This window comes from Phalaenopsis equestris, unplaced genomic scaffold (assembly GCF_001263595.1).
Source record: "Phalaenopsis equestris unplaced genomic scaffold, ASM126359v1 Scaffold000291, whole genome shotgun sequence".
Taxonomy (NCBI): domain Eukaryota; kingdom Viridiplantae; phylum Streptophyta; class Magnoliopsida; order Asparagales; family Orchidaceae; genus Phalaenopsis; species Phalaenopsis equestris.
In genome coordinates this window covers 367925-380413 of record NW_018164733.1, presented here as the reverse complement: position 1 = coordinate 380413, position 12489 = coordinate 367925, and the positions used below count along the sequence as shown (strand labels likewise).

At 32.4% G+C, this 12489-nt stretch overlaps 1 protein-coding gene across 2 annotated transcripts in view; it reads right to left on the bottom strand.

The window, feature by feature from the left end:
- Positions 1-10552, bottom strand: part of LOC110025162 — a 42140-nt gene extending 31588 nt beyond the window's left edge. The window contains exons 1-3 of one of the 2 annotated variants that reach the window (XM_020725469.1): positions 10466-10552; positions 9906-10001; positions 9584-9812 (exon numbers count right to left, since the gene is read on the bottom strand). In XM_020725469.1, coding sequence (XP_020581128.1) covers positions 9584-9763 — 180 coding nt within the window. In that variant the 5' untranslated portion in view covers positions 9764-9812; positions 9906-10001; positions 10466-10552. Of the gene's footprint in view, positions 1-9575; positions 9813-9905; positions 10002-10465 lie in introns of those variants that run through there. The other variant, XM_020725470.1, reaches the window with a different exon arrangement.
- Positions 10553-12489: the final 1937 nt, after the last annotated feature.

Below are 12489 nucleotides of genomic sequence, written 5' to 3'. Positions count from 1 at the left end.
AAACTAAAGAACAAACCTAAGAAAAATTTTTAGCAGCACTTCCCCTCTCCTTAAAATTTCAGCCAACCAAAAAAGCCCACCCAAATGAGATTTTTATAGGCAAAGAGGGAGAGGAAATGCATCATCTACCAGCCCCAAGGTGGTCGAATAAGGTGACGGGAGAAGAAAAATCGCATTTAGGGAGAAAGAACAGGTGGCCTAGGCCAAGGGGAAGGCTCGCAATTGGCGAGCCATTCGGTCAAACTGCTTGCGAAAACGAGGAGCGCAGTAGCTAGGGCTTCACTCGAGCTGAAGAGGGAGTCGACCGAATGCGGAGGCGGTGTGCGTGAGTTAGGGTTTAAGTAGAATCTTTCTTTTATTATTATTATTATTATTGTTATTTTTTATAATGTTTAATATTTTAAATTCTTAATTCGTGCATTTTTGTACTTGTGCATGAAGTCTTGGCAAACTGTACGTCTTTTTTTAGATAATTTTGATGCTCTAGACACGCCGGCACAGTCCGTTTCGTCATCTGGGTAGTTCGAACGAATTTATCGATTTGTGTGTGATTTGCTCGTGTACAGAACTATAGCAATATGATTGTCATTCCTAGCTAAAATCAAAGTCCCGGACACACTAACGCAATCTGTTTCGTCATTTGAGGTCGTCTGTGCAAATTCACATTTTAAGTTCAATTTTAGTTTGACTTTGCGCAACCTAGTGGATTTTGTGCATTTTGTGCATGTGAATGTGTTGATAAAGTCATAAAGGAGTTTCCCTAGGACTTGAGATCCTATTAGGAACTCTCTCTGAGTCTCTACATTGTGGTCCTTAACCACTCGACCAAATGATGATGGTCCGTGAATATAACCACTCGATCAAATGATGATCGTTTGAGATCACCCATGAGACACTACAAGTGAATCAGGATGTGGCTTAAATTTCTAACAGGGGTGGGTCCCAACACTAGTCCTCTAGAAGAGTCAATACGGGAAATCCTAAGGCTAGATCATGGGCCCTATGAAGAGGAAGGAAAGACCCCACAAAAATGAGGTCAACATACCTCAAAGTTAAAAACATTCTATCAACTAAGCTAAATGTACTGAATATTTTAATTTTATAATATTTTATTAATAACATAGTTTTTTCCTTAAAAAAAAATCATAATAATAAAATTGCCACGTAAGCAGGCGATTTTGCCTGCTGACGTGGTGAAGGAAAATCGCAACGTCGACTAGTGATTTTGTTGCTGACATGGCAAAATCGTCCATTGATGTTGTGTTTTTGTTTTTTTTTATATTTTATTTTATTAAACATTTATCAAAAATAATATATTTATAAAAATTGCTATTTTTAAAATTTTGCCAAAAACTAAATGGAAATAATATTTTTAATACTTGAGATTTCAAGTATTTATGCTACATATTTCAAGCATTGATAGCTATTTTAAATGCAGAATGTTAAGAAAAAAATACTTTAATAGTCCATATTGTTTAAAAACAAATTTTAAATCAGCAAAATATTCCATCATATCAATATTATAATAGTATTTTTAAATTTTAAAAAGCTATAATGAAAATCAACTATTAACATACCCACATAGGCGCATATGGAAATACATAAACAAACATATACATAAGAATATGTTAATCAAATTAAACCACTCAAAAGGATGTCTAAAAAATCCCTCTTCCCCCTTTCAATAGTACCTTGCATGATTGGGGGACATTTAAATGCTGCTAATGCAAAATATAGAAAAATACACACACAAACATATAAATATTTAAATATAGATATACACAAACAAATAGGTATACATACAGGTATATTGATCAAATTGAACCTCACATAAGAATTTATAAAAAGACCTCCCAGGTCCGCCATTGTATAGCCACTAAAATGATTAGGCTGTTATTCAAGCAACGCTTGCGAAAAATCTATAAAAATTATCAGAATTTCAAAAGAATGTACCTTACATTCATAAGGACCATTACAAAGGTTTGTACAGTATAAATGTGAAACTTATGTTCAAATTAATAAAAAAAATACAAGCTGTATGAAATCAAAAACCTCATTGGAGGTCATTTTTACAACTGAAACATCTTATATGTTCCATGAGTCGGTATCTTATGTTTGTACAAATGATTTTGTGGGTAAGCCCAAGGATCTCGAGCAGCCTTGCACTAGATTTGGCAAAAATAAGCCCTAATTACTTGAAATTTAGGGATTAATTCCCTCAACTATTCATAGAAGCCAGAAAAGTCATTGATAAGGACCAGAGAAAAAAGAGAAGCATTCAAAAAGTTTCCAAAAAATGTCTCAAGGAATACAGCCTAAGAAGAGCTACCTCTCCTCTTTCACTTTCTCTTCCGGCTTTCTAACGTGCGTAGAGATTGAAAACCCCAAGGAGGTCATTAATCCTATGTTTTGATCAAAGAGAATGTTAGAAATTCTACAGCGAATTAAATCTATGTAGGATTGATAGGAGGTAGTAAATCCAAATAGGATCTGATCGGAGGATCCTCCTTCTTCCATCTCCAGCGCCAACTCCAACTAAAATGACCTATAGAACCAGCAAAGCATCAGCCTTAAGATTCATTCAGGGAGAAGACAAAGAGCTTACGGCTTAATGATCTCAGGAACAACCAAAAAAACCTAAAAGACAAATCAACCAAGATATGTTGATGACTCTAGGATGGCTAAGGGCAGCAATCCTTAGACACACTTTTTCATCATAAACTCCAAACTAAACAATCCTACAAGTTTTCATCGACAGGTGCATTGCAGGAATTAGAAGTGGAATCAAAACGCATAAAAAAATAAAGCAACCAGCAGACCCATTCAAGCATTGGAATCAAGTTTGTGCTCCCTTTTTAACCTTGATGACCGTCTACAATAGAATGGAGAGGATTTTGTCTTGTTGTTAAAGTTCTAAGTAAAGTTTTGGAAGAAGAAATTGAATTTCATGGGAGAAAGAAAGAATGGAACTCACAGGCTTTATGCTAAAGAAAAAAGAGAAGGGGGGTGAGGCACCCTGCATGTAGGAAAAGAGAAAAGGAGGGTGAGATGCTCAAGGGCTCAAGTCAATTAGCATTCAATAATAATAATAATATAAATTACATAATATCAATATATATAGGATATTGTTTACTGTTTAATATATAAAACATTCAAAAAAAATATAATAACTCTAATGAATCCAAGACATGAACAATATCCTCAGGGGGCATTTACATGCATATCACCCAATTCCTATGTACTTACATATTAAACACTTATATTTTTTTTTTAATTTCTGCCACCCAAATCTTTCATACCACATCAAAAGTGCTACCATTTTAACTTTAAAAAGTGAAATACACCTTTTTCATGGATATGTAAGGTGGCGTGCATGTAAAATTGAAGTTTAGGTGTAACATATGTATATAAATAAGAATTGAGTGGTCTGTATGTAAATTTTTGTATTCTTTAATGAAATCAAATAAACACGTAATTGTTGAGGACATAATTTGGTCTATAACCAATCAGAAACCATTCAAAGGAGTACATTAATGGGACTACTAATCATTGTATCCCAAATAAGTACAGACTTGTTGCATAATACCACTCCTCGCCATTAGGGACATTTTTTGGAGGCAATCCTATTGCAATATCTATTCTCACGTTCATTTCATGCAACTCTAAAACATATTTTTTTCTTCAAAAGTCTATCCTGATAGAATAAATAATCATTCTTCTTTTGCACAATCAGAGTTGAAGTTGCATCTAAACTAATATACTCTCACAAACTAAGCCTTTAGTTATCAAGTTTGTAACATGTTTTTGCAATTTTTTAGACTCGGATAGTCTCATCCCATAGGCGAGATGGTTTAATAATAAAAATCCTTGAATAAGATCTATGAAATGTTGAATGTCTCTCAATGGAAGCTGCTTAGAAGGTAAACTATCAATCAAGATACCTAGTAACTCCCTCAACACAGAACCTTCTAAGATAATCAATGTTGATCATGTTGTAGCCTCTCCATGAGCTCAATTAGAATCAATAGTATCTCTCCTTTATCAGTTGCAAGCAAATTGTTCTCTTAGATGTCTTCATTCTCTCATATGTCACTATCAATTTCTTCAATTGCTCCCTAATTAGTGCAAGATATCGTTCACTTGTTTGGGTAATCATAAATGATTTAACCAAAATCATGGCACATAAAGCACTTCCTAACTAGGACAAATTTAGGAGTGTTGGTAGTCTCCATTTCTTCTCCACTTTGAATGGGTTTCTCCTCAAGCGGATTTGACTTAGGTGTTTCATTAGGTGTACTCTTGCAGCTTGATACTATTGCGTTGTCTCTTTACATTAATATTAGTTTGGACATCATGTAATATTCAATGGAGTTATAACTATACCACATTATCAGTGAACGGTCTCAATCCCTAAAATATCAGTTATGATTTTCTCCTTTGGCTCCACTAGTTCACACATTAACATAAGCTGACTGAACTGGACACAGTACTCCTGAACTGAGAAATCTAGTTATAAATGGTGAAGTTTCAAAAACATATCAAGTTCGTAATGTGTTGGTTGGTACTTACGCTACATCTACCTTTCCACCTTGGACCAAGCAGTAATTTAATCTTTTTCTTACCGTTGTTGAATACATTTAAGGTTCTCCCATCATAAGGCCTAAGCTTCAAGGCTACCTATTTAACTCTTTATATCATGGGCAATATTTTTGTACCAAAAATTTTGTTCCATTGTTTGGAGCCACTCGATAAAATTGTTCGGACCAATTCAACCATCATAATCTGATAAATCCACTTTTATCCAAAATTCTGACTTCTCCACTGAAATCATAGGTCAAATGGTCAGGATATTGGTTCTTCGTCACCAAAAATTGCTCGTTTTAAGGAATTCATTTCCTCCCAAGATCTGGCGAGTTACTGTTGTTCCCATAAGTGATCTCACCGGATTATCTCATCCTAAGAGCGGCAAGTCTATATTGAAGTTGAAGGATTTTTCATTACATATCCTCCATAGTAAGTTCATGAATATTTGGTTAAGGGTTTTTTTCTTGGCAGTAAGGCATACTTTTCTCACGATCAGATTTTTGGCAAAAGTAGGATAACAAATCAAGATTGGTTGGAGGCTTCAATTTTGGCGGTAGCTGTCGAAATAAAATTTTGGTGAAGAAAAGAATGTTGGATTTTAAACATTTAGGCTTGGGGGCTAGGAACTACAATAGAAACTATTTTGATATTTTTGGAATATTTTTCTCTTTTTTTTTTTTGTAGATCAAATGTTCTATGATTTTTTTTTAGGGTATTATCATGCTCAGATACCATATGATACAATTATATGGCTCTTAGTGTAATAATAATATTTATTAAAGTCTTATTAACATACAACAATAATAACAACAAGCCTTTATCCACTAAGTGGGGTCGGCTACATGAATCATTTTTCTGCATTGTGTCCTATTGAGTGTCATATATTCATTTAATTCTAATAGATTAAAACCATTTTTTATACGATAAGCCCAACTCTTTTTCGGTGAAACACTTTCTTTCTTAACATAAGTTGAATCTAAACATCTGCTCTCTTAACAGGATTATCAGATGATCGACGTTTGATGCGATAAAACCATTTAAGACGACTCCCTCTAATTTTTTCCGCCACTAGAGCTACACCGACTCTATCACGGAAATATTCATTTGGCATTTTGTCTGTAAGTGTCAAGCCACTTATCCACCTAAGCATTCTCATCTCAGCAACACTTAACTTTGTTTTATGCTTCTCTTTTAAAGGTCAACATTTTGCATCATAGAACATTGCAAGTCTCACCACCATCTTAAGAAATTTTTTCTTTCAGTCTAAGCAATACTTTTCTATCACACAATAGGCCCAATGCATTCCTCCACTTCAACCACCTTTATCCCATTTCGCATTTTGTCTTTATCACACAAAAGTCTTATTAATTTAACTAAACTAAAAAAAAATTGAATTTACCTGATCAGTTCGAATGAGGAGCTCACCGCTCATGGGAGCCTTAAGACGAGGTTGACCTCAAGCTTACTTTATGAATTCCCGCCGGTTCATAAATTGGCCCATTTATTATGAAAGCGGGAATGATTTCAGTGTAAGAATTTGTTGTGATAAAATAGCAAATAAATGAAAAAAGGAAGAGAAATAATGAAAAGTACTTTGATACAAGAAATTGAAAATACAATTTCGATAGATTTTGAATAGCATGTACCAAACTCCTCAAATGCTAATATATTTTAAGTGCATCGTATAGCAACATTTTTCAAAAGAGCTAGCTCATGAGCTAACAAATAAAGAGAAGTTAGCTCAAGCTTAGTTTGTTAGCTCATCGAGCCATTTATTAAGTGGGGCCAAGCGGAATGATGAGTCAACTTAACTTAGTTGCGCCACAAGATTGATCCTAATAAGTTAAAAATACCCTCATGGAAAGCACTCTTTCACCTATTTCAATCTAAAAAATAATAAGATTGATGATAGGACCAAATTGGTTAAAATCTGATAGGATGAGATTGAAAACCTTCAAAATCTAGGATTAACATAGACACACCTAATAAGTAGAAAATTAATTTAATCAATAACTAATAAGAAATTAAAAAGAGCAGATGATCATTCATTAACTTCTTATTTACATTTTGAATGAAAAATATTTTCTTCTTGTCATAAATGATGTATAATAAAATATGAAAGCATAAATATGTGTATCCATGTAGGAATCAAGTATAAGTTCATGGAGTTGGTTGGCATCAATTTTATAAATTTAAATTAAACACAAACGCACCATAATTGGCTTTTTATCTGATCTCTAAAAAAATACTTGGGGATGGAATCATTAATCTCCCTCCAATCATTCAATTAACTACTATATAATCAGTTGAAATATAAGTGTGTGAACCTTTTGGAAAAACTTTTGAACATGAAAACTCGAATCCATTGTACCTCTTTTATTTAAAAATCTTTCATATTAGTTATATTTGCCGCCTCATTAGTAAATCAACTACAACCTAAAGCCAAATCACAAAACAAGTTAAATATTGTGTAATCACAAGACAAGTTCATTTTCCACTTTATCTTCAAACAAGGCTACTCTCAAGTCTATAAATCATTTATAACTCCAACATTCCTAATTTATTTGACATGCATATCATTATTCTATTTTCGCAACTTCAATTTAATGATAACCTTGTTGCCCAATAAATAAGTTATTCATCATACCAGGTTTAATAATAGCATGATAAAATCTATCGTTGCTCATATTCATAATACTCCTTATGCACCGCATTTAACTTCCAATTTTTTAGCACTAGAAGCTACATCATCATTCATATATTCATCCTTTTTATATAATCATTACAAGATCAATAAACCCTATAGTAGTAGATATTATTTAATTTTATGAAAAATATTGACTATTAATTATGACTTCCATATCAATGAAAATAGATCACTCTCAATTAAAGCTAATGATTTGAAAATGCCAATTTGCGTAATTATTGATTTAAATCAGACATATCTTATAAAAAAAATTGTGGTGCAACCTCAATCATTTCAAGTATCATTATACAAGAAACTTCCTTTGTACTTCTAAGAAAATCGTACAAAGCATTGAAGAGTAGTCCCTAAGAACTTTATCAAGCATGGGTAAAAGGAAATTTAGGGTGTTGCTCCCCACATGATATAGTTCATATTCAAATATTTGAATAGCAAAATAAAATAATAATAAACAAAAAACATCCCTGATGAATCTAGAGAAGGCGTGGTAAGAAATAAGGCTAATTTATAAGATCTTCTGAAAAAAAAGTAGATTGAATCAGCGTATGCGTGCTAGAGAGGGGGAGATGGTTAAAGGGGAGAGAATGTGTGCGTGATGGACTAACCCACTTCAATATCAGAGAAAGATGCAAGACTCATTTCATAACAAAACTATAACTCATCTTCACTATATAAGACTAGAAATAGCAAAGTTTCTCTTCGTACGTAATAATAGATTATAATTCCTAGTTATCATTTCACAAATTCATTTTCTTTCATTTTGCATAAAAATTTGATGATGGTCAAACCAACATTTTTGGACAAATTTCAAGGCTAAAAGCTCAAGTCATATCTAATTATTCAACATATGGTTGGCATGTGTTATTTACAAAAAACATTGTTTTAATGAATGAGATATGTTCTGAAATAAACAAATAACAAAAGCATTTGATGATTTTTTTATAATACAAAAGGCCTGGGGCAGCTATAAAAAAGACAACATATGATATGCAAATTTGATAGGAGTGAAACAAATAATTATCAATCAATATTTTCAAATATACATATATATATGTATATATATATATATATATCAAATATACATATATATATGTATATATATATATATATATCAAATACAAAGAATGAGACATAAGCATAAACTTTCTAGGGGTAGTTTGAGTGAGTAAAATGAATAAGTCTCAAGAGTAGCAAGTAATGAAAGGAATACGTGTGAAAAAAATTAATAAAAGTATGATTAGGATAGTAAATAAACAAATAATCAAGATGAAAGTTTGCTAAAAAAAAAATGAATGGGTGAGATATAAGCATAATAATGAAGATGAAGGAGTAACAAATATTGGAGAGAATGTAGCCCAAAAAATGAATTTAGGTGGTTTGAGCAGGTAAAATGGAAGGAAAAAGATGCACCAATAAGAGTGGAAGATAACTAATATGGAAAGAAAAACCTAGAACAAAATAAGCATGACAAAAACTGAGTTGACACCTCATGTAATGCTCAATAAGAATGACTCAACAATCGAAATTCATAAATCTGATGCCAAATACATAATAGGACGCTGATGATGATGATGCATACAGAAGTAACAAGTTTATAAAGACCTCAAGTAAGCTTACAATGTATGATATATAAATTTTAGGAACTAACTTTATAAAATGAATATAAGTTCAAGCAAGCATTCAATACAGAAAAATATGAATCACATATGTAAATAGAAATTATTTTTTATGTACTAATCTAAGAAACAAATTACAAATACTACCTACAAAAACTCCAGCCTTATCCCCAGCTAATTGGGATTAGCTAGTTAATCATCGTTCTTCATTAATTCATGTTGAGTGCCATGTGATATATTAAATTTATTTTGCCTGAAAATTTTTACAGTTTATACGTGGAGATGTATTTAAAAGTATTCATTAATAAATATGCAATGATTCATCAAAATACCTGATATACGATTAAACATGTGTGTTTATCATTGCAAATATTGTTGACCTGAAAACATACATATCTTTGTAAAAATTAAATGATTTGATAAACACATTTCTAACAGAGCTATTAAATGTCCGCATTTATTGAAAAACAACTTCATATAATTTTCTCGGCAATTGAAAGAAACAAATTAAGCAATTGTTATGTTCTTAGTGGTCCAGCATCTTTGATTAGCAAAAATACAGCAACAAAATTGAGGAAATTTATCAGAATACTAAATATCATGTGCAATTAACAAAACTATAAAATTTAAGTGCAACTTAATTATAAAATAAATATTTACAAGTGATAAACCTTCTTACTGAATGATGATCGTTGAGTTTCTCAGCATTTGCATTGCACTCAAACTTAGGACTGGATATCCATGATGATCCCCTTTGAATATTAGAAGATAAATTGGTTGCTTTTGTGTCATGAATAAAATCAGTTTGAAAAGATGAGCGTTTCCGCTTGTAAGTCAAAAGAACTTTGTCAGTAGACATTTTTTCTTCACGAACTGTCTCTTCAAACTCAGGTACTTTATGTTTATAGCTGTTTAGGTCAAAAAAAAGGTATAATAATTGAGTGTGGTGTGAAATTTACTAGCAAATCTATATAAATCATCATTTATATTTGTAAACTTACATAATTACAAGAAATAGTCATTCTATGTTCAAATAGAATAGATCTCCATGGCTTCCTTCGAACAATCCCAGCAAATAGTTTAACCAGATAAATATCCTAACAAATCATAAAAGAAAATTAATTATTATCTAAACCACCTTCTTCATGAAGAAGATTCATAGGTTTTTATCTCTAAAGGTAATTATTCTAGAAGTCCTCTAAATCAATTTCTAAAACTTCACTCCGTGTTCCAAGTGCAGCTTACTATAAGTCATACAATTTTTTTTTTCTTTCCTGTTGAAGATAACTTTTGAACAGAAAAATTATATTGATAACTAAAAGGAAACCAGCCAAAGCAAAAAAGACTCATCTCACAGAAGAAAGAACATGATGATTATAAATAAACAAGTCATCAAATATAAATCTTAGTTACGTGCGTCAACCGATACCCAACGTTAATACCAATCACCTAAGCGAGTGAAATAGTTTCAAAATACAGAGAAACATCCACTGATCAAAACAATTTCACCTTAATCGCATGCCTAATGCATAATTTAACCAACATTTAGGGTAGGTTTTACCTCAGAACCCAAATCCATTGAGGTAGAATAAATAGCCACGATGCAGTAAGGAATGATAATGCAATCCCGCCTTCCTGAATCTATTCTCCAGCGAACCTCACCACCGGCTGCTATCAATAGTTATAGAAACGCAAGGAAGAAAAGGGAGAAAGTAAAATACAAAAAACTTCCTTGCTTCTATTCACAATATCCTTCACCGAGCGTTTTCAGAGGCTTTGAAACCTCACCAGGTGAAACCACTCACGCCAATGGCAGCCGACCGACGATGGATAAGTTCGGCGGATTGAGAGAGAAAGTAGACAGAAGAGAAAGAATCCCCCTTGAGTTCAACGCTTCCGCATCAACGTGCAAGATTCCGGCGGCCTTCCTCACCCGCCGGCGAGAACCTCCAGACCTCCACCTCGGCTTTCTCGCCGGCTCTGCTGTGGCCGGAGACCAGCATTCGCTGCAAAGGGAACAATTTGAGAGTTGGTAAAGGCGTGTTTAATGGAACTGCCTTCGGTTGGCCACGAGTTTTCTATATATAACGTTGGGCTGCTTTATTACACGGCCTTACGAATATTTGCAGGCTCAGAAAGGTGGAAAATGGGCCGAATAAATCTATATATTGGCCCAAAATGGGATAGCCAAAAATAGAAAATGTATAATGTTAACAAGAGGAACTAGTGATTTATCAAACGTTAACATTATAATCTTTATTTTTTTTCTATTATTGTGCTTCCTTTTATTATATCTAAAGATTAAATTTTAGATCTTAGTCTTTTATTTCTATTTTCATGATAAGAAATATATGAGGATCATGATTCACAAGAGCTTGTATTTAACTAGATTCTTAATGTCTACTCATATCTTTTTTTTGTTTTATATTTGGATTTGTATTATTGAGTATAGTAAATGACTGACGGGTTGTTTAGGATCACTTTTGATTGTTATTTAATTTTATTTTGTTAATATTTATTTAAAATAAAATATGTTTGATATGCTATAACTTATTTTTGTTGTTTTTAAAATATTTAGAAAACTTTTAGATTTTTCGAGTGCTTTTAAAAACAATCTAATTTATTTTGAAAAAAATTTATTGTGTGAAAGAATTTGCGATAGTTGAGATATATTATCGCTTTCATATTATACGAAAATCTAGCACACACAGAGATAAAAGAATTGTTGAAACAGAAGAGATTAAGGTTTTTTATTTAGAAACCCCAAATGGAAAAAAGTATGTATATTATAATCATTTCTCTTAGGGATGTATCAGAAATAAAAACTAAAAATGTTTTTAATGTAAAAGTGAAAATAAAAAATATAAAAGTGAACAACAAAATAAATATATATAAGTATTTTAAGGATATTTACATACATCCCACTCAAATCCTATATATTTACATATTTAACATCTAAACTTATATATTTTATAATCATACAACGCAGATAATTTTTATAATTTATAGATTTTATCATTTAGGGTCCCAAGCCCGGATGAGAAAAGTGGAGGGTTGCGTTAGGTAGTCGACAGCCAGCGTAAAACTTGTCGAAAAAATCATGACATGAATCCTTTTGATCATTGTGTAAGTGCTAGGGCGTCCCCTGGAAGCGACGCGCTGTATAGCCTGAATACAGTGAAAAGTGTGCAAGGGCCGCTACACCGGCGCCCGGGTGTAGTGTTAAATAAGCAAGGGTTCCCACATTACGGGCGAATGCGGGTAAAGAAGTTAGTCCATGAAACTAATGAAACTAATATTAGGATAGGATCTTGGAATATAGGCACTCTCAATGGTAAATTAATGGAATTAGTTGATATTATGATTCATAGGAAAATTAATATCTTATGTATTCAAGAAACTAAGTGGGTGGGAGAAAAGGCTAAGGAGATTGATAATTTAGGTTTTAAACTTTGGTATTCTGGTAAGAGTCGCACTAGAAATGGTGTAGGTGTAATTATAGATAAGAGTTTGAAAGATAATGTTGTAAAAATTAATAGAGTTGGTGATAGAATTATAGCCCTTAAGATTATCATTGATACTAAG